General features: G+C 39.1%; 5 protein-coding genes across 5 annotated transcripts; 3 read left to right on the top strand and 2 right to left on the bottom strand.

Annotated features, from left to right (window-relative positions):
• The first annotated feature begins 1,367 nt into the window (after nt 1-1,367).
• On the top strand, nt 1,368-5,645 carry LOC126583500 (uncharacterized). The gene is made up of 17 exons (XM_050247871.1): nt 1,368-1,683; nt 1,777-1,880; nt 1,982-2,090; nt 2,191-2,255; nt 2,628-2,666; nt 2,928-3,024; nt 3,142-3,238; nt 3,326-3,389; nt 3,459-3,535; nt 3,631-3,709; nt 3,972-4,051; nt 4,278-4,362; nt 4,449-4,517; nt 4,593-4,660; nt 4,749-4,797; nt 4,895-5,377; nt 5,472-5,645. The coding sequence occupies exons 1-16, from the start codon at nt 1,617-1,619 to the stop codon at nt 5,282-5,284; spliced, it is 1,539 nt and encodes a 512-aa protein (XP_050103828.1). The 5' UTR covers nt 1,368-1,616; the 3' UTR covers nt 5,285-5,377; nt 5,472-5,645.
• A 674-nt stretch (nt 5,646-6,319) lies between these two features.
• On the bottom strand, nt 6,320-9,258 carry LOC126583499 (mitogen-activated protein kinase kinase 3). The gene is made up of 9 exons (XM_050247870.1): nt 8,993-9,258; nt 8,638-8,886; nt 8,198-8,416; nt 7,961-8,098; nt 7,685-7,852; nt 7,471-7,584; nt 7,281-7,388; nt 6,935-7,026; nt 6,320-6,835 (listed from the first exon to the last, which is right to left on the bottom strand). The coding sequence occupies exons 1-9, from the start codon at nt 9,101-9,103 to the stop codon at nt 6,475-6,477; spliced, it is 1,560 nt and encodes a 519-aa protein (XP_050103827.1). The 5' UTR covers nt 9,104-9,258; the 3' UTR covers nt 6,320-6,474.
• Nucleotides 9,259-10,706: 1,448 nt separating this feature from the next.
• Nucleotides 10,707-11,555, top strand: LOC126583502 (oleosin Ara h 10.0102-like). The gene has a single exon (XM_050247873.1). It carries the CDS (start codon nt 10,787-10,789, stop codon nt 11,318-11,320), a length of 534 nt encoding a protein of 177 aa, XP_050103830.1. The 5' UTR covers nt 10,707-10,786; the 3' UTR covers nt 11,321-11,555.
• Nucleotides 11,556-12,221: 666 nt separating this feature from the next.
• Nucleotides 12,222-15,891, bottom strand: LOC126583501 (protein ANTHESIS POMOTING FACTOR 1). The gene is made up of 10 exons (XM_050247872.1): nt 15,733-15,891; nt 15,368-15,468; nt 14,488-14,597; nt 14,334-14,400; nt 13,996-14,095; nt 13,775-13,891; nt 13,553-13,690; nt 13,381-13,462; nt 13,251-13,300; nt 12,222-12,554 (listed from the first exon to the last, which is right to left on the bottom strand). Exons 1-10 carry the CDS (start codon nt 15,805-15,807, stop codon nt 12,378-12,380), a joined length of 1,017 nt encoding a protein of 338 aa, XP_050103829.1. The 5' UTR covers nt 15,808-15,891; the 3' UTR covers nt 12,222-12,377.
• Nucleotides 15,892-16,033: 142 nt separating this feature from the next.
• Nucleotides 16,034-26,253, top strand: LOC126583496 (protein RST1). The gene is made up of 25 exons (XM_050247864.1): nt 16,034-16,466; nt 16,729-17,010; nt 17,139-17,222; nt 17,376-17,652; nt 18,002-18,252; nt 18,465-18,642; nt 18,845-19,032; nt 19,154-19,254; nt 19,339-19,414; nt 19,493-19,624; nt 19,705-19,786; nt 20,003-20,075; nt 20,391-20,559; nt 20,744-20,874; nt 20,974-21,065; nt 21,413-21,504; nt 21,590-21,805; nt 21,905-21,982; nt 22,089-22,271; nt 22,471-23,367; nt 23,464-23,760; nt 23,905-24,561; nt 24,877-25,027; nt 25,165-25,283; nt 25,443-26,253. The coding sequence occupies exons 1-25, from the start codon at nt 16,074-16,076 to the stop codon at nt 25,806-25,808; spliced, it is 5,565 nt and encodes a 1,854-aa protein (XP_050103821.1). The 5' UTR covers nt 16,034-16,073; the 3' UTR covers nt 25,809-26,253.
• Nucleotides 26,254-26,275: the final 22 nt, after the last annotated feature.

The raw sequence follows: 26,275 nt of genomic DNA on the forward strand, positions 1-26,275 counted from the left end.
TTAAATAAGACTATAATCCTATGTTTGGTAAGGTTCTGGACTAAAATAAGTGAGACTCGCCTCGACTACGAGGCACTCCGCTCTTCGCTAAACCTCATTAGCGAGTCCCCTGCTTTCGCTTGGTATTAAGCGGGACTACGGAAACGAGGCAGATATCCAGTTCCAGTTCACGGGCTCTGGTTCTTTTTCTGCATCTCTGTCGTGGCCAAGGCGTCGGTGGTGCTTGGAATCGAGAAGTTGGGCTTTTGAAAATTGGAGGAGTTCTCAGGAGGGTTGGGTCTTTGGAATTGAGAGGGCTGAGATTTTTTTTATTTGATTTGGGGATTTTGAAAATCGAAGGGTTGAGACCTCCAAACCACAAACTCACCCCATCTTCCAGATATGCTCACGGATTTCAAGTGCAAAGGAGAGGGATGGAAGATTTGGATGTTGATTGTGAAAAGCTTCTAGTATGCAAACCAGATCTTGATTGTATAAAGGCTCTGCATTTTGACAGCGAGGTAATTTGGATTCCAATACCCCAATACAAATTCTCTTAATCGATGAAGAAAATTAAGAGATTGATGCAGGATTTGACAAAGAGAAAATGATGGGGAAGAGATAAACGATGAAGGATATAGGAAGGAAAGGAAAGAAAATGTTCTTGGTTCCATTCATCTCCAGACTTCACCCCTTTTATTATTAATTTTTGTTTAATTTTCAAGTGAATTAAAAATGGCCAAAAACTTATAGCATGTGATTTAGTCCGACACTGCACTAAACGCTTCACTAAGTTAGTCCAGCTTAGTCTAGTCTAAGCCAGTCCAGCTTAGTCTCTGAAACTAGTCAAGTCCGAAATCCTTAACTTGTTATAATGTGAAGGGTCCTTTTGACTAACTCACAAAATTTTAATTTAAGGATCAAAGCTCTAGTTAAGGACTATATTTTAGGAGCGAATATTCACGAATTTTTAGTATAAGGACCAAAACTTCAATTGTGTCACATTCTGGTCTGGACCCCTACCACATCCTGGGTTTAACTACACTGTAGCACGATATTGTCCGTTTTGGACCCCGACCACGCCCTTACGGTTTTGTTTTTGAGAACTCACACTAAAACTTCCTAGTGGATCACCCATCATGGGATTGCTCTTGTGCGAACTCGCTTAACTTCGAAGTTCGGATGGAACCTGAAGCCAGTGAGCTCCTAAAATGTCTCATGCTAGGTAAAGATGAGAGTATATATATAAAGCTTACATAATTCACTCTCTTTGACGATGTGGAATATAACAAATTGAGTTAAAATTTAAAAGATGTTGCTCCAATTATCTAAAAAATGAAAAATAAAAGGTAAAACAAGGGTGGGGGAATTGGAAAGGAAGAGAAAATAGAAGGGGAAAACCGGCAAACGTCAGCCCCGCTTCGGCGCCAGCTGATATTCGCCAAACTTTCAGCAATTAAACATCAAATTCATTTCCCGCCAAACTTCACTCGCGCCAACTCCCTAAAAATACATGAACAAAAAGAAGATGAAGAAGAAGAAAACCCTTTATTCTCCGCCAAACATCCCTCCTCCGCAGCTCCGCCGTCTGCTGCTTTTCACGATTCTTCAATCCAATTTACGGTCTTAGGGTTTCGATGGAGATCTCAAAGCCCCAATCGTTCTTCCAAGACATCAGAGCTCGAGAGCTTCAAGGATTCAGAGGTTCTCTCTCTCTCTCTCTTCCTAAATCTACACTTATTAGCAATCAATTTGATAGCGCATCTCATGGTAACTAAACGCTGCGTTTTTTCCCAGCTCGGAAGCGGCCGTGCATCAATGCCCTGGCATCAGATTACTACGAAGTCGGCGCCATCGCTGCAGAGCACAACGGCCCTCCGATGGCGATCTCGTTTGGCAAGGTAAACAAATATGTTCCTCTTCGCCTTTTTGAATCGTGAATTAAATTTTTGGAACTAATCAAAATCGTGTTTTTCATTATATCATTTTAATTTCGGTGCAGACTTGGAAAAGCTCGCACATAGTCGCCATGTCCGACGAGGATGGGTACTTGAGTCTGTTCGATACACGTCGCAAGTTCTCCGCATCTGCATCTCACCAAGAAAACGCAGGTTGATTACTTGGAGATGGAATCGATAGATATAAATTGTTGATTGCTATGGTTTGTGTTGTATGGTGAGTAAATTGATTGTTTGGGTTTATTGTTTTCAGATAAAACGAGGGTTTGCGATTGGGTTGCGCATCAAAACACTGTGTTCGATATCTGTTGGATTAAGGTATAATCCGTAAATTTTCTCTCTAATTTTGAATTATTATCTCAATAATCTTCAATTGTAATAGATATTTGTGTATGCTACACACAATAGTTATCGAATGGCGGAATGGGGAAGCCTGAAATTCTTGAGGAGTAGAATTTTACATGTCAACTATTAGAAATTGGGAAGTGATATTACTGTTAATTTGTTGCCGGAAAAAAATGACGTTGCTGTTAATCTGTAACTAGCTATCAAAAGGGCAAATCCTTTTTTTAATTATTTTCGGTGTTAATTTAGTAGATGGGTTAAAAAATCGGAGAACAAAATTTAAGATTGCAAAGTTTTCATCTTTTTAGTGCTAATGTGTTTTTTGCAATATAAATGTTTATGCAGGATGACACTCAAATTATGACAGCTTCTGGCGATCAGACTGTAAGTGATTAAGTTCTAGTCCAGCTTGCTTACTTGACGATTTTACAATCATAGCAAACTTTCATTTCGGAAAGGGAATTGGATTGAACTTTTTAGGATTAAACTCTTACTGCAATGTGCTACATAACTCAGATAAATAAAGTTATGAAAGTTGATATAACTTGTAAGGAAAGTTGCATTTAAGTAGTTCTCGTTTCATATCACAGCTACTTTAGTTTCTTAAAGATTGTGTTTTCCTTGGCCCTTTCTATTTTCTCCCAGATCAAGGTATGGGATATTCAGGAAAAGAAATGTACTGCATTACTGATGGGGCACACAGGAAGTGTGAAATCTCTATGTCCTCATCCAACTAATCCCGGTAGGTTTATATTTTTATCTGAATTTGGGTTTTGGTACGTTTATTTGCTTGTGATATATTTGTGTTATGACTAATGGGAAATACAACTAATTTGAACTATTGCTTCTCATCGGACAGAGATTATTGTCTCTGGTTCGAGAGATGGCTCCTTTGCTCTTTGGGATATGAGATGTAATTCAAACTCTACAAATATGCAGGGGGAGCTTTCTATACGGTAAACAACTTCTTGTAAAGTATATTTTCATTGTCGAGATAAGTTTGATTTTATTTTCTAATTCTAACCTTTAATAATTTCTTGCAGCTCAGCTGCCGTGGTTACAGGGGCTCATATTTTTCCACGGGCAAAACGTGTAAGGCGCAGAAAGGTACGTTTCTGATAATGGTTCTTCTTATAAATTATTATGTACTCTTCATTCAGACTTCAGCTTTTACAGGCTGTTTCCATGAGCATCACATCAGTTCTTTATCTTAAGGATGAGGTCTCCATTGCTACTGCCGGAGCTGTGGACAGGTATATAGGGACATTGAAATGATACAGCATAATGGAACGCCAAATTTCCTTGTCAAATGCATATCATACTAATGTAATCCTATGGTTCGTTTCAGCATTGTCAAGTTTTGGGATACCAGAAGTTTGAAAAATGCTGTCACACATACATGCCCTCAACCGGAGTCAACTGAGAAGGTATGTCTGGCACTCTCTGACGGTACTAATTTTCTACTGGTTAAGTGTCTTATGTAAATTAATCTGTGAAGAATGCATATATTTTTTCTGTCCACCTTGATGATATCAGGATCATTTCTGGTTTATGGTTTCTTATTATAATGATTGAAAACCCGAAACAAAATTAAAACAGCCAAAGGCTCATGACAGTTTAGCAGAAAGCATGCAACAAGTGGTTGGATTATTTGATGGTCTTGATAGCTAGCAATTCTCTTATTTTCAGGAAAGACGATTACATGGTATAACTAGCTTATCCCAAGATCTAAATGGAGTGTTTCTTTCAGCTTCATGCATGGATAACAGGTACCTTTTTCTCTATTAGCACATCTTTATCTATGGTAAACTGAACTGGCTACTCGAAAGAATATTATCTGAAATTTGATGCCTTGAAATTCAGCACATATCCCTGTACCATACAACCATCACCTTAGTTGTTCCTAAACTAATATTTCTTTCAAGTCTTGTAAAAACTATCAATTTTTCAACCTTTTTCAACCTATAACACTCTTCTTTTCCTATGTTTTGTCAGCATTTATTTGTATAATGTACTTCAGCTACAAAAGGGTGCTATGCAAACGTTCACTGGATGCCAGATTGAAACTTTTTTTGTTAAGGTAAACATTGCTGTTGATAAGTGCACTAGTCCAGTTTGTGCGATTTCCCACCTACTTACACTTTTGTTTCAAACATGTAATCGCAGTCAGTTATTAGTCCTGATGCTGCTCACATACTCAGTGGCTCTAGCGATGGAAATGCCTATATTTGGCAGGTAAGGTATCGTTTTTAAAGCGCTACTTGATACTGCTCTTGGATCGAGAATGACTTTATCAGTAATGTCAACCAGGTAAACAAGCCTCAGGAAGACCCCATTATATTGAAAAGCCACGACAGGGAAGTTACTGCAGTGGATTGGTATGTATCCTATTCTATTCCTACCCTAATGCTGCTGGTTTTCAATATTTCTTGACAAATGATTGAACCATTTTTCAACTTCGAATAGGTCCCAGTTTGAGGTCGGGAAGATTGCAACTTCGTCAGATGATTTTACGGTATGCTAGATTGTACATTCATCAATTTTCACAAGTACATGTTATTTTCTAAAACATATTAAATTCGACCCTTCACTCGTATTTTTCATCTTGACAGGTTCGCATTTGGAACTCTCAGAATAGTTGCTCCCCAAGCACAAGCTCACCATCTACCATTCGAAGGAGAGTCATGGCAATCCCAAGTGCAGAGTGTAGAAAGCTTCTGATGAGTGAATCAACAAAGCATACCTCAAAGGATTCCGGAAATCTGTGTCCGTCAGATCAAGGATTAGATAAAACTAACTCACTCAACCCGATTAGTATGCCTAAAATGAGTACTCCCCCGTCTCAGAAGAAACAATCTACGTCGGATCCTGACTTTAGCAAAACCTTGGAGAAGACCCCCGAAGCTGCATTGGACAGCCCGTCTTCTGTTCTGCACGCTCCCTCCTCTCTAAAAAGGAAAACAATTCGTGATTACTTTGGAGTACCTCCCTTGAACTTGTAGGTCTTGGGTTTATTGTACAAAGTGCTGACATTGCCTCTGAGTCTACTGCTTCAGAACTGGATCGATCAACCCCATTTTCGGATCATTTCAATCGTAAGTACAAAAATTTCGATGACGCTTTGTTTCCTCGAAATCTCATTCTTTGTTTCAAAGTTTAATTTTTTTTTTCTGGATTGATTTTGTGCAGGTTTCAATGTTGTATGTAAAGCGTATACAGAAGGATCTTTTTGATGAAAATCGCTCTGGTCGCATTGTATTTTTGTGCCACAAGCAACTGGGCGTGATTCAAAATACAGTTTTAGACGCTTACTGAGCAAATCTGATGAGTTCTTTTTCATTACAATCTAATCCTGATTAAGGAGAGGCGATTTGAATTTAGTTAAAGTAAATTAACGGGAAATATAAACGCACGATTTTTTCCCGGGAGGAATCCCTTCGTTTCGATGTTTTTGGATGGGTAGCGCCCCTTAAGCAAATTACAAAATAAAATTTGGAAATTGTTTGATAATTATTTCATTTTTTGTTTGCATTTTTCCGAAATTAAAAATTTGTTTGGAAACTGAAAATTGAAGGCCAATTATTATTATTATTATTATTTTGTATATCGATATTTTTACGATAAGGTGAGAGAAAGTTCGGCTTAGTATGAGTAACTTAATTTGGTATTGAATTTGTCATTCAGGAGATTTGAATCTAAGATCTCTTACTTTGAGTGAAGAAGGTTTTTCTTGGAATCTCTTTTCTCTATTCCTTTTACTCAGCCTTCATAATATCATCTTTTCATCGGCGTATCAGCCTTCATAATATCATCTTTTCATCGGCGTATCTGTAGGTCATTAATTCAAATGTCCCAAAAACATGCTAACCAAACCAAGGGATTCTACCCCGGCACCAGGGCGATGGGACCTGGCGAGGTGGTGGTGGGTGGTGTGTTACTGGAGTGGTGGGTGGTTGACGGCAGTGGTAGGGTGATGGATTGGTGGCATAGGGGATGACCAAAATATGTTGTTGGATATAAGTTACAAATAACAGGGATAACTATGAATATTATGGACAATTGACTACAAGTATGTTAAATGTTACATAGCAAGTCTGCTCACGAGAGCTTTTGGCCGTAAATCGAATTTATCTTCGACATCATATCACACACTGATAACTTATTCCGACACTAAAACCGGATCATCCACTTTTTACTGCTTAATGTAAAGTTCTTGTTCAGCTATGGAGTAGCAACCAATTAAGTTGCTCGGCTCCATGATGAACTGCTCCTGAAACGTACCCATTCGCTTACTCGAAATATCAATGGGAAGATCTTTGATGCTTGGCAAGCCCTCCACTTGTACGCCATCTCCACAGATAAGGAACTGATTCCCAACGATGAATGATCCCGACACCCTAATCGCTACTCCATCCTGACCGTGAGCGCGACACTGAAGCTTTTCTACAACGTGCACAAGTCTTTCTGGAGGCCAGTCACCAGCTAGTGTACTCCGGATACTTGATAGAGTCGCAAAGATATCATTTGGGCCGACATGTTGCTTTCCTGAGAAACTAAAAAAGATAATAGAACTCAACGACTCATAGTGAATCCAAAGAGTTCAACATCCATATCAATTAGATGCTGGAAATTCTCGTAGCACTGTTCACTACCTGAATACTGAATCTTCGTTATATAACGTCCTTGTATGTTGCCATTGCTCATCAGGTCCATCAAAGAGTAGGTAGAAATGTATCGTAAGCATCTGGTAAAAAAAAAAGATGAATAGCAGTAGATCACAAGCATGATTAGTGGTAGGTTCCAAGCCATTACAAATTCTAAACTGACTTTGCATATAAATTAAATATCTCGAGGACCAAAAAAAAAAAAAAGAATTGAATAACGTGAACTGTCACATATTTGACTCAAAAATTAGAGATTAGATTTAGACTTAGCATTTTTAAGCGGTTTTTATGTACTTCTGTTGGTCTAACGATAATGCAAGTGTCAAGTACTCACATCTGCCAAGTCCTTCATCCTTTGTGTTGGATCAAATACGCTTCGGACAAATGCTGCTAAGTCAACTTGGGAATCCTCGTACTTTGTGATGAAGGGGTGTGAAAGTAGCTGCAGAAGAAGAATACTAGTTAAACAATGTTGATGTCAAGCTACCATCTCCCAGATTGAAATCTGTAGTTAATATGATCACCTGCTCTGCTGTTGGCCTAGCATCTGGATCCTTTTGCAAGCAGGCTTCAATAAACGAGCAGAACTCTGGTGAAAAATTGTGTTTTGAAGGTGTAGGTGATGGATCATCCAAGATCTGCCATAGATCTCATAACTTTAGTTGCAAAACAACGGTGAATGTAGGCAATGGAAGGCATATGAATGCAGCATAAGATTGGCAAATATAATCATGTTACCTGCAGCATAAGATTGACAGGTCCTTCAGTAGCTGTATACGGGAATTCTCCAGTACCACACTCGAAGAGAGCAAGACCAAGGCTCCAAATATCAGCTGGATAAGAATAATTCTCATTTCGAATTCGCTCAGGCGACATGTATGTGACCGTCCCAACAAATGTCGCACACTGGTCATTACATTGTTAGATTTGTTAACACCGAAATACCACTTTTAACATCTATGCGTCAAATGCAACTTTAAACCAAAGTACAAAGATGCAACAAGTATCACGAACCATTGCCATGGAATTCTCTAAGCCAGCACTTATACCAAAATCTGTTATTTTTGGCTCACCCTTGAGATTCACAAGCAAATTGGCAGGCTTTATGTCTCTGTGGACTAGATGCCTAACTCCGTGCAAGTAGCTCAGTCCCTTCCACATTGAAAACATAATAATCAGAAGCTTAAACACCATGCAAATGTACAAATATTCTGATCAAATCTAGCTGAAACCGAGTGCGCATATGCTTACATGTAGAAGCTTTTGAAACATAGAAGAAAGTAGGGGTTCAGGTATTCTTTTCTGCAATCTTAGGACATCCGCCAACGATCCTCCATCCATATACTCCAAAGCTATGCTTATTTGTCCAGAATCCGGCGTATAAAATGCGCCGTGAAATTCTACAAGACCTTGGTAACAAGGTGCTTCGCATAGTGTTCGTATCTCAGTAAGCAGCTGTTGCCTTTTCTCCTATCATGCAACAAACAACACTCTAATTCAATTTCCACACTCAAAATTTGCTGGGGTTTTCGCACCATTTGTATTTGGATCACTAATCACTAGCATAAAGCTCCTAAATTTGGAATTTACACAGGGAAAATCAAAATACTTACAACTAATCAATAACATAATCCCAATTTCTACTGTACAAAACATAAACAGAATTTATCCGAAAAGGCGGAAAATGATACCTTCTCGAAAATGTTGATCTTCTTGAGAGCTAGAATCCGATGAGTGGGAATGTGGATAGCTCTCTGCACAACACTGCTGGCGCCGCTGCCGATTGCCCCAAACACCCTCATCTCCCGCGAGGCGCACCGGTAGGTCTTCTCGGCGCTGTCGTCCACCGCCAAGGTCGTGCATTTCTGCAATCCGAGTTCGTTGATGTTGTACACGCCGTACGATCTGCTCAGCAAGTTCACCGTTCCACTGTCCGATAGCTTCACCACAAAACCCAGAATCAAATTTCCACAATTTCCAGAAACCCAAAATTCAAAATTCAAACTTTGATTATTCGGATTGCAGAAAAAAGCCAAAAGTGCTTACAGTGTAGGAATCGCAAGGGTCGAGCTCCAGGGAAGGGCCGCCGGCGGAGAAGCCCTTTTCGGCGTCGAACAAAGGAGTGAGCTTTTTTCTAAGCTCTTCTAATCCAGCCATTTGGGGATGATGGGTTGATCAAATTTTGGTACGATTTGCTTTGTATTTGGTTGTTTGAATTTATGTACGTTGATGTTCGGGTCGTTCATCTTCGTCCTTCGAATCGAAAGGGAAACCTCCACTTGGATTCTAACGCCGTTAGGTTCCTGCGGATATCCCAGATGGACATGGATCCCCTCGGATCCAATTGTCCTAATCATAGGATCAATGAATCCGGACCATTAAAATTTAATCAAACGATTAAAATTATTATAACTTTAGAGTAGCCCCTGTTTGTAGCCGTTCGATCAAATTTCAATGGTCCAGATTTATTAATCCCTAAGATTAGGACAATTGGATCCGAAGAGGATCCATGTCCATCCCAGATTCCAATTAACAAAACAAAACAATGTTTTAAAAGGATTTTCTTTTTAAATTCTCGAATATTATTCCTAATATTATTACAAGTATTTTTATTATATGTGACTTAGGTTGGATCTTTTTTTTTTTCTTAAAAAATGGTAAGTTATGGCTTGACCATGACAATATATTTTTTTGGAAACGAGAATAAGTCACAAAGATATTTCTATTTTTACCATCATGTAATCTGTCAACTCTAAAAATTAAATTATAACGTGCTGTGTAAAATATCAAAATGAAAAAATATTGTCTTTCGTATTTACTCAGCAATTGTTTTTTTGTTAAAGTAGTTACATGGCAAAGTACATAGGATCCACGATTGCGTAATTGAATGCCACATGAGTTAAATTAAAATTGAATTGAAAGATGTGTGTGTGTGTGTTTTTTTTTCTGCTTTTAACATATAAGCTTTTGATAATATGACAATCAAAGAATTATCAACCATTGAAAGATGTGTTTAATCTAACCATTACTCTCCTGGCTCTCATTTCTGAACGAACAGGAAGACAAAATTAATTAGAGAATAACTGATATATTGACGAGTTAATTTATATGTATTTTATGCTCTACTTAAAGCAGTTCCATGTGATTTTTTTGTATTTATTTTTTTTTTGCATGTCAACATTAGATTTAGATTCGCATTTCTTTTCTTATGAGTTGAATTATTTTTTGTTGGAAATTTATCAGTGGAAAACATGAAATTGATTTTGCATTTCTCCATTCAAAAAATAAGGTAAAAATAAAAAACAATTCGGTGCACATAGCAAGCACGGACAAACTCCAGAGAGTAACGTCCGTTCATAAAACAGCAGGCAAGGCAACAAAACAAAGTGGCAGAACCGAACGTGATTGAGAAATTTTTCAATGTGCTGAAAACACGATTTGATATGCTAAGTGTAACAACTTAATATTTGAAATTTTTTTATTTCAATATATTATAATTTTTAAAGTACCAAATTGTATTCTCCAAACACTAAAAATTCATCTACCTACAATGTGGTATCAAAGATTCCTCCACAGAAAGTCACCTCAGCGTTTCGAATTAATTTTTTTTTCTTTCAGTAAATATATATTTTTGGTTTTTCTAATTTCCCAAAACTTGCACTGAAACTTGTTCCACATGCAAAGCCCCAACTCACCCTCACACCTTACGTGTCACCGCCTCCTCCTCCTATAAAACCACCACCTCGCCACCTCCTCTTCCTCCATCTCTATCCTCCACAACAATTCTCCGAGCTCGATCTCTCACTCTAAAACTCTCTCTCTCTCAAACTATCTTCATCAATGGCAGACCGTCCTCAGCCACACCATATCCAAGTTCGCCCCGCCCAGCCGCGCTACGGCGAGCACGAGTACGGTGAACATGGTGGCCGCTTTGGCGGCATAAAGGGGCAACAACAAAGCGATGGCCCGTCGACCGGGCAAGTTCTTGCAGTGATAACCGGCCTTCCAGTCGGTGGAACCCTACTGGGGCTTGCTGGTCTCACTTTCATGGGGACCATCATTGGTGCTCTCCTTGCCACCCCGCTCTTCATCATCTTCAGCCCGGTTCTTGTCCCTGCTCTCTTCGTCATCGGGCTTGCTGTCACCGGATTTCTGACCTCCGGGGCTTTCGGGCTGACCGGGCTGTCGTCGCTGTCGTGGATCGCCAACTACCTCAGGAGGTCATCGGTGGTGCCTGAGGCCCTGGACGAGGCGAAGAGGCGCGCTGCGGAAATGGGGGAGTACGTGGGGCAGAAGACCAAGGAGGTTGGCCAGGACATCCAGAGTAAGTCCCATGAAACAAAGAGGCAATCCGGACATACTGAAAGTCGTTGAAGGGAAGGGAATGCAAGATTTGAAGAGGTTTTCGACTCTTACGAACGACGTTGTTTGTGTACGAAAATGGAAGGGGAAATAATGTTGTAAAACCTCTTATGTGTGGTTTTTTCTGTAGTTTGATGTACGTAGCTGGGTAACTGTAGACTGGCAGTTCTTGCTTTTGTGTGCGAGTTTACATTGCTGTTGTTTATCGTATGGTCTTCAATCTATTGCAATTATCCATTTGTGTAAAGTCTCTCTCTCTCTCTCCCTAATTTCTGGTATCACGACGATGGATCAACCCGATTTCCGAGCTAAAAGGATTTCACACCATATAAATAAAGAGAATTAATAACTCTTGAGAAATTTTTAGTTGTGACGGGAACACAGATGATACATTTTATGCAACATTTTATACAAGAACACGTGGTATACCGTCTCGTGTGACGATCACATTGAAAAATCTCTCCAATAATTCATCTGAAATCACAATTAAATGGCAACTTCAACCCAACAAGTTTCCGTTTTGTGGCGGTCGGGAGAACATTATTATACAGACTCGAACTTGAAAGATTACAAAGGAGTAGCCGCTTTCATAGAGGTTTTAGGATTCGAAAGCGTAACTTTTCACACAAAAAAGGTTGCGACTGTCGGGGAAACATCCATAATACGTCGTTTGTGACGGTGGAAAACACCAATAGTACGCACCCTCTTTGCAAAAAGGTGACTTTTCTTGACTTTTCGGTTACAAGGGCTCCATTCAATCACAAGAGAGATTTTTCCGTACACCATGTGTCCCTATATAAATGGTGGGTTATATGTGTTAAAAGGTTAATATTTTCCACCACTTGCATAAAACACGTGATGTATCATCCGTGTTCCCGTCACAACTAAAAATTTTCCCAATCACAAGAGCAAGAAACCACAATTAAGAAGTTTTATTGGTAATGTACTAATGTCACATTAAAATTTAAACCCATTACAACATGCTAGACTATACCCTTATCCTACAAAACAATACAAAATTTCATAAGTTATCGGATCGGTTCCGGTGATATGGCAAACCAAGGGGTTCTCACTGAGAAGGATGCTCGGGATCGGCAGCACCAGCTTCGGTCTCCATGTGAGTAGGCTCGTTTGCTTCATTAGGTATCCAAAACGTGAGAACGCTCGATGCAGCGGCAAACATGGCTCTGCGAGGAGCCCACTTCAAGCATGACGGAACTCCGATGTGACTGTCCCAGCATGCCACCTGGAGAAATACCAATTGATAAGAGTCAATATTCGATAACTTCTTATCTCACAATTGTTCGATTTAAACCGACTCCTCTCATATGGTTTCATCACGTATGGTGTTTTTTAGAAATTCAGGCAGCTAAAATACTGGTGGGTTTCGGGAATAAATCGCGAAATGCTATGCAATTTGAAGGTTCGTTTGAAAGTGTTTATAAAATAACTAAAACGCTTTTAAAGAAAATGTTTTTGGGTTCCACAAGCATTTAAAGTGCTTCCTGCAAGAAGTAGGAGTTATGTGATTTTTGTAGAAAACACTTCAAGTGTTTTTCCATCACTTGCATTTTTATTAAAGATTGGTTCTAAAAAAATTTACACAAAAAAAACGCTTTAAGCCATTTTAAAAGCTAAGTTCCAAATGAGTTCTGATACTTGCGAAACACTATGCAAGTCGATAACAACTAAAAGGGCTGAAAGGGTAGTAGTAGTACTGTAGTACTGATGATATTAGGACACAATCAGATAAGCAATTGAAATGCTGAATGCTTTTAGTCTAACACCCTATAGTTCTTTAGAGAAGAGGTGTGCGAGAGAGGCAGGGGGGAGCAATAGGGACGGTCTGACGGTCATATTCTATAAAACAGATAAGTTAACAGTTCTCGTGAACTAGCATCTAAAACCTTCATCGTGAGCAAATTTATAAACAAATTGATACCTCATTTCGGTTGTTGATGCTCCAGGCGTGCAAATTTCCATCTCCAGAGCCTATGACATGGAGTGAAAAGTTAACAACCGGGACATGGATAAGATGCCACATTGTAACCATCAGCGGAAAAATACTATACCTGACACCACATACTGGCCATCTGGGGTAAAAGTTGCCTCGATAATTACATTCGGAGAGGGTTCCACGCTGTACCCACAACGCTGCACAGGGTAAAGTTTTGAACTGTTATGCATATCATTATCGTAACACGCCTATGGGAAGTATAAGACAATCTAAACACAAAAGTGCACCTTCTCCCCTCCATATGCATCAAGAACATAGATATTGTTGTTTGTGGTTGTCAATAGCATTGATTTGCCATCGTTGCTAAATTTGATATCACAAACTTCAGCAGTATCTCCACCAACTAAAAAGGTGTCAAATGGACCCTAATTAGGAAAATTTTAGTTAAATTCATGATATGAAAAGTCATAATGGTGGCAATAGAAATTCAGTATTTCATAGGTTATAACCTTGTCATAGGAGCGTGAGTCAAACAATTTGATCGCACCCCCTTCCATTGCCACGGCAAAAACAAGACCTTGCTGGTCATAGGCAACTGTAGGCCTACCACGCATATGTAAAATTCCCTATAAGCATGAATTGCAAAGTTGTCTTAGAACTGCGTCTCAAGTTATCTAAAGTACTTTTCCAAATTTAGCCTACATGTAATGTATTGAAACCAAAAACCTACTTGGCAGGCGTTAACACGGAGATCCCATATTCTGACGGTGTGGTCCAACGAACCAGACATGAAGCTATCATTCACTGGAGACATACAGAGGGAGACAATCCTACAGAAGCAAGTAATATCATATGTAATGTAATGTAATGTATTTCCAAATTTACTTTTTGATGTCTCCTTTTGAATCGGTCATCTTCTGACGTGATATTCAGTAAAACGTACAGATCCTAGTGCCTTAAATAGACAATTAAAGATAACAAGCATTTCTATATGATAAACAGATGACAAGTATTCCAAATTAACCTTATGCTTATTGTTAAAGTACTAAAAGTTCAAAGGATCCAAACCTCTCTTTATGTCCTTTGAAGTAGCGAAGGCATCGATTATCATACATTGACAGATACCGCAGTGATTCTGGTAGAGAAACAGACAGAATCATTAAGAAAGTAATTCCCCAGAAATTAGGAGTTAAATAATGAATGAAAAGTTATAAAAAGTGACCTCCAGTGGTATCCAGATTGTATTTTGAAGAGCATATAACAGAACTTGGGTGATGGGTAAAGCATATACGATCTGCACCATGTTTCTTATGAAATGTAGTCTTTATCAACCTGAAGTTCATGATAAAAACTTAAATTTCAGATACAGGAATCAATTCGAAACTAGACAAGCACTTAATTACTGGTTAATTGTCCCCTACGAAGGAGGACACCCAAGCCCGAATAAGCAAAAAACATGCTCAAATGTTTAAGATCCCAATGAAGTCTCGCAACAACAAAACATGGCATAGAACAAGCTTAGATACCACATATCGTTGATAACAGCAGTATAGCACAGCAAAGCAATTAACCAGTCATGCAGTCCAACATTCAACTCCAAGCAAACGAATACATAAATCGTCAATGAACAACAATAGGATCCAATTTAACAACATAAAACTGTCTTGAGCAAATATTCCAACGTACAACAAAAGCATCAATAGCTCAAATAAAGGAACATGGTATACTATGCAAACTTCATCCAATGCTAAGGAGACTCTCAAAAGTCGGACTCTGCATGGACCCTCTACCACCTCACAGTTTAATGTCAATTCCCATGCCAACATTATAGAACACTGTGCCAAAACTATGAGGCGGCAGGGAGTCCATGGAGTCTCCTTAGCGCGCGCGCGCACACACACACATACATACATACATACATATACATATATATTATATACATACATACATACATATACATATACATATACATATACATATTTATTATATATGTACATACATACATATATATACATATACATATATATTATATATGTACATATTTGTACATCTATAATCGATTTCTTGCAACATAAACATCTATCTGGTAAGAGTTAACTCACTTAGCAGTTGCAATGTCATAGAGTCGAACTGAATCATCCTCGCTAGCAGTAACTAGTAAATCGTCCTTTCGATGAAAATCAAGCGAATTTATCTTCCCACCCTGAAAATCGATACACACTCTCTGTCAAAACCTATACTTTTAGACTTTACTTAAAAAAAAAAAAATTGAATTAAAATACAAAAAATAAAAAACCTGAATTCTTCAACGTTTTCCTTTAATTAAAGATTAATCACAACATTACACCCTAATCTAAACCAAATCAGCACCCCCAAGTAATTTTTCCGGTTATGCAGAAAATTCAAGATTATGATAACTGATCGAAGAACGAATTAGGCATGTAAAAAGGGGGGAAGGGGAGCTTACGAAGTCCGAGAAAACGGCGCCAATGGCCATGCTGCGCACCGTTTCGTCGTCGAGCTCTGTCATCGACGTCTTCATCCTTGCGACTGCAGGCTATGGAGTCTCACGAGCCACTAAATTTACCAAGGGAAAGAGAGTTCGTCTGTCCGTTGTCGGGTTTATAAACGGGTCAGGATATTTCAAACCCGAATGTTTATGTGGACCTGGACGTTATAAATGGGCCCGGATAATTTGGGTTAAGCGAGGGTGCTTTGGGCCCAATTGCATGCGACGTCGTTTAACTTAAGGCATTCCCCTCCCTGAAACGGTCACTTCCCCGCGCTCTCTCTCCTCTCTCTCTCTCAATGGACTGGTACACTCCACTGCTGGAGAAGACGCGGGTTCCCCAACCGTCGCTCCAGAAATACGCCGTGATCTCAATCTTCTCGAAGCTCCGATCCGCCCCGAAGTATGTAGACTCCGACTCCGAACCCGGAAGAGAAGCCATTTCGCAGTGCCTCCACTCCACCTCCCCCGCCGTCGTCGACCAATCGGTTCGCGAGCTATGCAGCCTCGTGACAGACTCCAAAATTGATATTTCCCGCGGGTTTCTTGAGCTCCAGTCCGCGCTCGAAGGGTCCGCCCCGAAATTCGTCGACCTTTTCGTCAAAGGTTTGGGCTTTTTGGTTCGGTTAGGGTTTCAGAGGAGCAATGGCAAGCAGTCGTTTAGTACAACGGAGACTCATCCGTTTATTAAGGTAGAAGGAAATTAATGGTTTTTTTACCGTGTTTGGTTGAAAAGAATTAACTTTTAGCTTCATACTTTGCGGCATGAATTTTGGAATTTAACGGTTTAGTGTAATTTGAATTCAGCTCTGGTTTAATGGGAAAGTTGAGGCAACCAAACACAGTCTTATTGTTTGAATGTTTTGGTTGTGTTGATTTTTTTTGAATTTTATAGAAATGCTGGTAAGTGAGTGATGGAGTTGGAATCTTGATGATGGTTTTAATGGTTGACAGGTTCTGTCCTGCCGATCAGATGCCGAGTCGGAACTTGTGCAGCAGGTTTTGCTGTTTGTGGCAAAGAATAAGCAGTTGGGAATGGTGGAAATATGTGACTTCTTAAGACCCTTTTTGAATTATTCAATCTTAAGGATACCTTTTTCAGAGACTTCGTCGTCGTTTGCAAGGCATCTAATATCGTCAATGGCCTCTCTTTGTTGCTCAATTCCTCTTGAGGCACTGCCTGTCTTGAAAATGCTGGCAGACCGTCTCGTACTTGTTCCACACAATAATTCAGAAGTAAGTATACTTGCTACGTGTATTATGGTATATATTGGTTTCTTCTGCTTTTATTGGAGATCGGTGGAGGCGGTTGACTGTTTCCCCTTGGCTTGATGCTAATTGGGTTAATTCTTGAAAATTTTCAGGATTTTAGGAATTTCATATATTTTGTGGAATGTATGGTCGATGCATATACAGTGGTTCTGAGGAATTTGGCTGGAACTGGATCGGTATATTCTTAGCTTTCTAATTGTGTGGTTTGATCATTCTTTTGTTTTTCTTTTTGTGTGTGTGTGTGTGTGTGTGTCTCTTGGTTGATCATTTCCTTTCTCTTTTCCTATATAGTTAAAGATTAAGACCTTTTTTCCTGTTCTTGTTGGCAGCTGATCGCTGAGGCTCATTACTGTGGTTTGGAACTGCTTGAGAAAATTCTTTTAATTTCTTCAGCTGGCCACATGTACTATGGTTTGATTGAGCCCGTAGTTGAAATGTCCAAGAACTTATTGATTGCCCAGAAAGATATTGGGTTGCCTTATGTGCCTAAATTATCATCAGCTATGCTTACGCTGTTTATTGTCCTCGTTCAGTCAGAGCTTGAGCATGAACAACTTTCTACATTGAAACTTCTCCACTTTCTGTTGAAGTGGATGTATGGGGACGGTAAGCTTTAATTTTTTTTCTTGAAACTTTGATAGTCTCTACGTTTTTGCAGTTTTTTATAGGTCTTGGTGTCTCTAATAATCTATTAGGAATTGTTACCCAGCTTATCTTACTGTCTCTGTCATTTGGTACTGATTGAGCAAGATCTGTATACTTATATTTATGCTTTGCTTCTTGAATGACTTCACATTGACTAGGATCTCACTTTTATTTATATATTTATTTGTTTTGTAATAAAAAAGAAATGAAATCAATGTTCATTTTGGTTTGTTGTATTCTTAATTGGATTCCATTCCCATATTCAATGTTTTCTACTTTTTGCTTATATGAATTTTACTCCCTCTTGTAGAATACGTCGTTCACAAAACTTCATGTGCTGTGAGCGAGGAGCTTTTATTTATATTCCCTGTCATTAGCCTACTGTCCTCTCCTTCTAAGTATGTCAAAGGAGCAGCAACAGATGTGCTTGTCGTGTTACAAAAGCTCTTAGTAACAGTTATGATAGCACCAAAGGATAAACCAGCAGAAGAAGCAGGATATCCATCTCTAAGCACACCTGGATCTATTGTTTTTAGAACCTTACAGCGTCTATGGTTTCAGGTGTATTTTCATTTTCTCTCTCATTATTGGACTTCTTTTCTTTGTTGAAGTAAGGGGTTGTAATTTTCTTCCAAATCAAAGTATCCTTTAATATTTATCTTATAGTCTTCGTAACCCCTTCTTAAAATAAGAAAGAAAATACTTTTTGTCCACATCGTATGTAGATTGAAATTATTATTAAAGTTCTAACAGAAAACTGCAACTCTTTTCAGGATCCTTCACTGTCGAGTTTCTTCTTAAATTTTGCTTCTAGTGGTAGAACTGATGGCAAAGAGATTTATGATGTATCAAGATCTTGGACATCTCAATTACAAGAGTACACTTTATGGATTGTTGACAGACGAAAGTCCTCCCTACCTCTCTCCCAGTCTCAAGAGAGATTCGTTACTGGTAAATACTTAGGAGGCACCTTCATTTCCTGAATTTTATTTTATTTTTAAATTATAAATGGGGAAGAGAAAGAAAAAGAGGGGGGGTGGGAGGGGGGGGGGGGGTTGGAACTTGGGACCTCTTCCAACTTTGGTGCATTTGTCTTAATAATTACTTTCCATTTGCATCATATTCATGTTTTCCCCACTATTCGTTCTTGTAGGAATGCCCTTGTTACTCTGTGCGGTCGCTGGTGTTTTAGTGATGCATCAGTTACTTGGGAGTACTGCTCTAGATTCGTTGACTGCCATTGCTACTATCGATCCTAAAGTGGGACCTCAACTTTTGCTGGCTATCCTATTTTACAATAACATATTCACTAGAAAAGATATAAGTTGCTATGGTATGTTGGTGAGTTTTCATTTCATATCCTGGATTCCTTATGTCTTATTAGAATAGGCACACATGCTTTTCTATGTGGCTCTCTTTTTCTCAATTTTTCCGTAACTACTTTATTGAACTGTTGCTGCAGCCCAAACTTTTGACAATGCTTCCAGCACTTGCTTCACATTCTATGATGATTCCACTTGTTGTTCAGACTATCTTGCCAATGCTTCAGAAGGATGCTAAACCGTATGTACTATGTACCGTTCTGGAGAATTTTTCTTATTTATTAATCATTTTAATTTTGTTTGAAATCCTTCATTTGATGTTCAGAACTTTGTATGCGACAGCCATCCGTTTACTTTGCCAGACTTGGGAGACCAATGACCGTGCCTTTGGGAGTTTGCAGGTGAGATTTTACTTTTTTATTTCCCATTTTCTATTGCTGAGTTGTTCTCATGTTTTGCATTTTTCTTCACAACATTAGGGAGTGTTGCTTCCAAAGGAGTTCGCTGAATTAAAGTCTGAGAGAGATACATGCATCAGTATGGCCGCATCAATACGGGATGTTTGCAGAAAAAATCCTGATAGGGGTGTGGACCTCATCCTGTCTGTTTCGGTATGTTTCTCTAAATGCTTTTTTTTCTCTCTCTATGCATTCAGTTCTAAGGTGTTTCCTGGTTGTCCTGGAATCTACAGGCTTGCATTGAGAACAAAGATCCTATAATTCAAGCTCTTGGTTTTCAAAGTCTTGCCCACCTTTGTGAAGCTGACGTAATCGGTAATTCTGTTGTCTGTTAACTTGTTTATTTCTGTTCTTGAACTAATAAATTTGACTGATCCCTGCAAATATATTTTCCTGGGCAAGACCAATTTAAAAGTTCTTGTGGCAATAAGATTCACATTTTAAATTTCAGGGACTAGCAAGAGATATTGGCTAAAGTCCTGGGGCATTAGTGAAATTTACCCCATTTTAAACTATTTTTCTCTTGTTCAGATTTTTATACAGCCTGGGACGTCATCGCAAAGCATGTTCTGGATTACCATGCACACTCAGTTCTTGCTCATAGGTAAGCATACGTATAGAGAGTGCTACTTTAGATTGTGCGTCTGCTTGACAATAGCATAAAGTACTTCCTTGTTGCTAGAACTACCTTTTTTTCCCCAGAAAGTTAAGGCTGGATGTTGAGTTCAACTCCTAGAGGGAGTCCCTCTTGTTTTTCAATCTAGATGAAAATGACTTGTACATACCTGAGTGTTGCTCATAGGTTATTGTTCTTTCAGTTCTGCTTTTTTATTTTTGCGGATACAAGGTTAAATAGTCTTTCTATTATCTCTTGAAATGTAAATATACTTATAGCCCTTTAATTTCTGCTTGATGGCAGCGTTTGCCTTCTTCTGAGGTGGGGTTCATTGGATGCTGAAGCACATCCTGAAGTCTCAAAGAATGTCTTGCAAATCCTGTGGAGTGTTAGCTTGTATGCTCACCCTGGTCTGGAGTCACAATGGGAAAAGGCAAGGGCTTCTTCCTTAGAGGCGTTAGCACAATATGAGGTAAGTTTTCTGAATGGATGCAACCTATATATTGACCTTGTCCCAGTTCTGATGACCAGGTTATCATAAATCTTGTAATTTTTTTACTTTGTTGGCAACTTATATAATACCAGCATTTTTTTATTTATTTTATTTTTGGCATAGCCCTTACAGTTTTTTCTTTATGTTATGCAATTCATCCTAGATATCACATATTGAACAAAACATTCAAGATTTCAAGAACAGGAGCATGGAGTTGCTTTTCTCTGAAGCAAATATTACTGTACTCAGGGCCTTAGAAGAACTTCAAGTCAAGATCATAACTTACGAGCACCTGTAAGCAATACATTTTCTCTAGTCCTACCGTTTTCCAAGTTCTTTGTTTAATCTGTCACTTCCATTTAAGTGCTGAGAATCTTTTCTTATATTCTTTAGTACAAGGCGAAGATTAGTTAAGGAGAAAAGAGTTTTAGGAAGTAAGATCGAGAAGCTACTGGATGTGTTTCCACAGGTGATCTTTTCTTCAGGTATCAAGAGATCGGTTTCTTAATATGTGTTTTTGTAAAGAGAAGCTGGTGGACATATACAGACAATTTGCACGCACGAGTCCTGGTTACTTTTTCTTTTATTGTTCAGTAATGAGAAGGTCAAACTTACTTTAATCCATAGTTTTTTTTGGATAAGTTTTGGATGGAAGGTTGTGTTATAAGAAAATGCAACATGATTACTTGTGTTCATTAAATCCATGTCATTAACTTATTGTTGATGGTGATTTATCAAACTTAATTATTTTGATGTGCTCTTGTTATTTTTTACTAGCATAGCATATTTCAATCCTTCTCTTGAGTCTGAGCATATGACATTACATTTGCAGGAAAAAAAAGTGACGCTAGAGAGCTACCTGGTGCAGCCCTGCTATGTCTTTCCTTTACTCCTAAAGATGTAAACACCGTAGGGACGTCAAGGGTAAGATAATATCGCCCATAGACAATTATCACCCATATTCTTCTCTTAACTTTACTTCAAATCTCCATTATTATTGTGTGTATAGGGATTCCGAGATACACATGCTGGATATGAGAAGGCATTGGTGGAACTAGCTTCATCCATTCAGCTTTCAAGAAATATTTTTGTTGCCCTTATTTCACTGCAATCTTGGAAGTCCTTTGTGCGGCGTTGGCTGAGGGCAGACATCTCATCCTTTGATACTAAAGTCTCCTCTGTTGTCTTGGATAAAACTGCTAAAGCTGCTAGTGACATTCTGAAGGTTCACTGGCTTGTTTTGCTTTATGTTCACAGCATTTACCCTCTAGTTATTTGAGCCTGTGTTGAATTTTCTTTCTTTTTTGCGTTATCTTATGTCCAGAGTATGATAAAAGCAGCAGAAGAGGCTATTCCTAGATCTGCTGAAAACATTGCACTGGCTGTTGGGGCACTTTGTGCGGTAAGAGCAGGTCTCTCTTGGTTGAATTTTATAGTTATTATGCCTCTTTACTATGTCTCAATGCTTTGCTTGGCCTCAAGTTTTGCCTATGTTTGCTGTTTGTTAGGTCTTGCCTCCATCTGCTCATACTGTTAAATCAGCTGCCTCAAAATTTCTGTTGAAGTGGTTGGTCCAGCCTGAACATGAACACCGCAGATGGTCTGCTGCAATATCTCTTGGATTGATCTCAAGTTGCCTACATGTAACTGATCATAAGCAAAAGTTTGAGAATATCACTGGACTTGTTGAGGTTTGTAAGTTCTGTTTGATGCTATTCTCGTTTCTTTCCTTTTGCTTTTTTGTTTTTTGTTTAATTTGGTGTTGATCTCCTGCCTATGAATTACCTGAGATCAGAAAAATAATCTTGATAGTTACCTTGATAAATAGGCATTGGAATAGTTTTGTGAGAATATCTGCATGTTTTTTTTACCGTTAGTGCATGATTTCAGGTTATGTGTAGAAGCAATAGCACCCTCGTCAGAGGAGCATGTGGGGTTGCCTTGGGTTTTTCTTGCCAAGATCTTCTTACCAGGGTTGATGCTGCTGATAAATCTGACGTGGACAAAGAAACAGGCAAGGTGTCGGAAACAGACTTGCTTGGTATGATAGTTAAGGCGTTATCATTGATGATAGGTCAGCTCACTCAGTTGCAATCTGATGTTTTGGAAAGTCTGTCTGAATATTTCCCACCTAGCACATTTGGCATAGATGTGAATGTAACTTCTGAACTGTCACATGAGAATTCTGATGACTTTCTCGAAGATATCTGGGGTGTTGCTGGGCTTGTTCTTGGTTTGGCGAGTTCTGTTGGTGCAGTGTACAGGGCTGGGGCACATGATGCTGTTCTCAAGATAAAGGGCTTAATCGTTTCATGGATTCCACATATGACTACTCTGGTTCAAGGGTCTGGGTCTTGCTCTCAGGGTTCTGAGATAGTCTTATCAGTAGGGTCCTGTCTTGCACTTCCGATTGTGGTGGAGTTATGCCAAAGAGTAGAACTGATGGATGATAATGAAGTGCATCATTTAGTGAATGGCTATAAGGAGTTAATTTCTGAATTAGTGTCTGTCAAAAAATCTGGGACCTTCTATCAAAGCTTAGTGATGTCATCTTGCGTAGGAGCTGGAAACCTCCTAGCCTGCGCACTAAACGGAGGGTTGCACTTTATTGAAGTTGAACATGTAAAAGATCTACTGGAATTGTTCAAAAAATGCTATTCAAATCCTTATCCTCCTTTAGTCCATTTGGGTGGGATGCTTGGACTTGTTAATGCTATGGGAGCAGGTGCTGGGGTCCTGTTTGACATGCAGCCTCCAACCTCAGTGCAGACAGCTTACGACCACAAGGTATTTATATTTGTCTATTCTAAGAAAATGTATTCCTATTTGTTGTTTGGTTTTTCTGATTCACGTGTAAAAAATATTTTTGGTTGTGCTGAACAGGAATCTTGCTATCTCATGGGTCCTCTACTTTCAAGTCCTACTTGTGAGCAGTATTTGACATCGTTGATGCAGGATATATTTCTTGTTGCACAGAGTTCTGATGACCATCAATTGCAACAATATGCTGCATGGGCAGTTTCGTTTCTTCGAAAACATTTGTTCTCCAAGAAAGTTGTCAATGTTGACAATAGTCTCAATACCGATGCAGGTGGTTCAAAATCTGTTTCCGAAAGTTTTGCAGATGACAGTTCAGTTTTGAAGCTTTCTTCATGGCTGATGCTTCTCACTTCTAGTGGGGTACATCTCTTGCTACTTGTTTTGCACAAGTGTACTTTTTTCTTTCTTTTTCGGCCGATGAATACTTGAGACAAACTGACATCAGGTATTTCATTGTTGATGCTACTATGGGTCTTTTCTGATATATTGAATTATTGCGTTCAGACAGGTAATGCTCCTCATGTTTGCACAGTAGCAACTGTGATAAGGTGCCTTTCACAAGCCCCTAGGCTGCCAACCTTGGATTGGGGTGCTATCATCAGACGCTGCATGAGATACGAGGCTCAGGTTGCTGAGTTGTTTCCAACAGACTTATCTCTTGAAAAGGGATCCCTCAGGGAGGAATGTGTAAAGTTCTCATTGGTTCATGCAAATAAGTTCGATCCACTTCTAAGTTTCCTTGATGAGCTGTCTGACTTGTCCAGATTCAGAACACTTGAGTTAAAGCTGCAATCTTGTCTTCTCGATCATCTTGTAGATCTCATCAAAGTATTCTCAGGTTCCAGGCTTGAGAAAGTGTTTGATGATGTCTGTAGCTACTTCTCTTCGGTTAATTCATATCAATCATATGACACCAATGAGACAAGCTTATTACGGATTTCATGCTGGAAGGGTATCTATCGGTGTTTAAATGAGGCTTCTCTTGATTCTCTAGAGTACATATCCCACATAGAGAAGTGCATGGAGGTGCTCTTTTCCTTGATGCCTATGACGCAGTTGGCTGACACAGTAGGAGTAGGTCAGTGGCATTCTGTAGAGTGGTCGGAAGCAGTCAGATGCTTTGGCAAGGCTCGGAAAAGTTGGTTGTTGAAGTTCCTGCTGGTATGCTTATAACCATATACTTCCTGAATCCTAATACATGTTTATATTGATATGCAGTTAGGGAAGCAACTGTTATTCTAGCTTGCTGCTTGTAGAATATGCTGATAATCAAAATGAGTTGCATCTTGCAACCTTCAGAAAATCCAATGATATTTTTTCTGTTGCTATTCAAGCTCAGTAGTTTAATCTAGAAAGTTATTGTGCTCTCTCGCTATGTTGGCTTCATTATATCGAAAGCCATTAAGATACGAAAGTTTTAATTGAACCTGCTTCCGCACACATGTTCAAAGTCATTTAATTGCATTGACCTTACAGGTTACCCAGGAGGACTTGCAGCAAAGAGATGAACGGATTATTGAAGTTCTGAAAAAGATTCAAACCAAAGCTAAGCTCGTTAGAGTTGGCTCCATCCCACTGACTGAGCTGGGAAGGCTAAAGCCTTGGATATTGAACACTCCATCAAATGGTTCGGATTTTTTTAATTCTCCTTTCATTTTTGAAAACTGTAATATGATTAGTTTCTCTACGTAAGGGTTAATCAACATAAGAAAATGGATATAGTCCGAAAGGTTTACTCAAGCAATTTTGATAACCTATATGCAGGTATGTGGGATGTGCTCGTTGAAGTTGTAGCAGCTTTGCAACATGCAGATGGAAGTGTCAAAAGACAGTGGCTTGTTGATGCAGTTGAAATCAGCTGTGTATCGAGTTATCCATCCACGGTAAGTCATGAGCTTTAATTCTCTTTGTTGATATTGAGAATTGCATTCACTCCCCTCCATTGAAGTTCATCTGGCTCTGATAATTAATAGCTATACGTACATGTTTGCCGTATCTAAATTTGTGGTCTCAATAAAAAATTGACCTTAATTCTTCGATAGGCGCTACAATTTCTTGGGTTGCTATCTGGTAGCTGGAGCAAATATATGCCGCTTCTGATTCTGGACCAACAGGCTGTGCTGAGTGATTTACCAGTCACACTTTCCTCCCTTCTCTCAGACTCTAGTTGGGCAGGAGTTGTAGAACTCGCCGTCCCTTCTCTTTTTGCATCGACAGAACGCATTTACAATTGGGCTACACATATCATGCGCGGTGAGGATATCCCGCCTGACATGCAAACTATCGACAAAAGTGAGAGTTCCATGGCTGTTTTCCTATCAAGAGTGATGCATGGTACCTGTGTATCTTTGAAGGATTGCCTGCCTCTCGAGAAGCAACTTAAGCTTGCAAATATGGCGGTTGCTTGACAGAAGTCCGACCAACGCTGAGTCTGTTAACCGTTGTGTGCAAGTCAATGAGAATTATCGGCATCTCATGTTTCTCTTTCTGAATCTCCGTCGGCATGCCTGTCATTTCCTTTATAGCAGAAGGGGGTGGAAAACTCCCTGATATCGACTATGGTGGTCTGTGGCGACTGAACGACTAATGTAATGGAATTGGAGTGTAATGTTGGAGAAATTTTTCAGCCTGCTGGAGACATGGTCTGATACACAAAGTGTCGTGATATAATTGCTTGGAAATTTTCTTTTTTAAGTTTTCTACCAATTGTATTGTTACACTTGTACCATAGAAACACTGAAAAATCTCTCGTAATGTTGGTGGTTGCTTTCAAATGCCATGTTGAAGCTCAGGCTTCGCGTGATATGTTGTTTTGATCAGATATTTCTACATTTATACAAGTAATATTTTTTTCTTCAAAATTATAGACCGTAAA

Source organism: Malus sylvestris, chromosome 9 (genome assembly GCF_916048215.2).
Source record: "Malus sylvestris chromosome 9, drMalSylv7.2, whole genome shotgun sequence".
Taxonomy (NCBI): domain Eukaryota; kingdom Viridiplantae; phylum Streptophyta; class Magnoliopsida; order Rosales; family Rosaceae; genus Malus; species Malus sylvestris.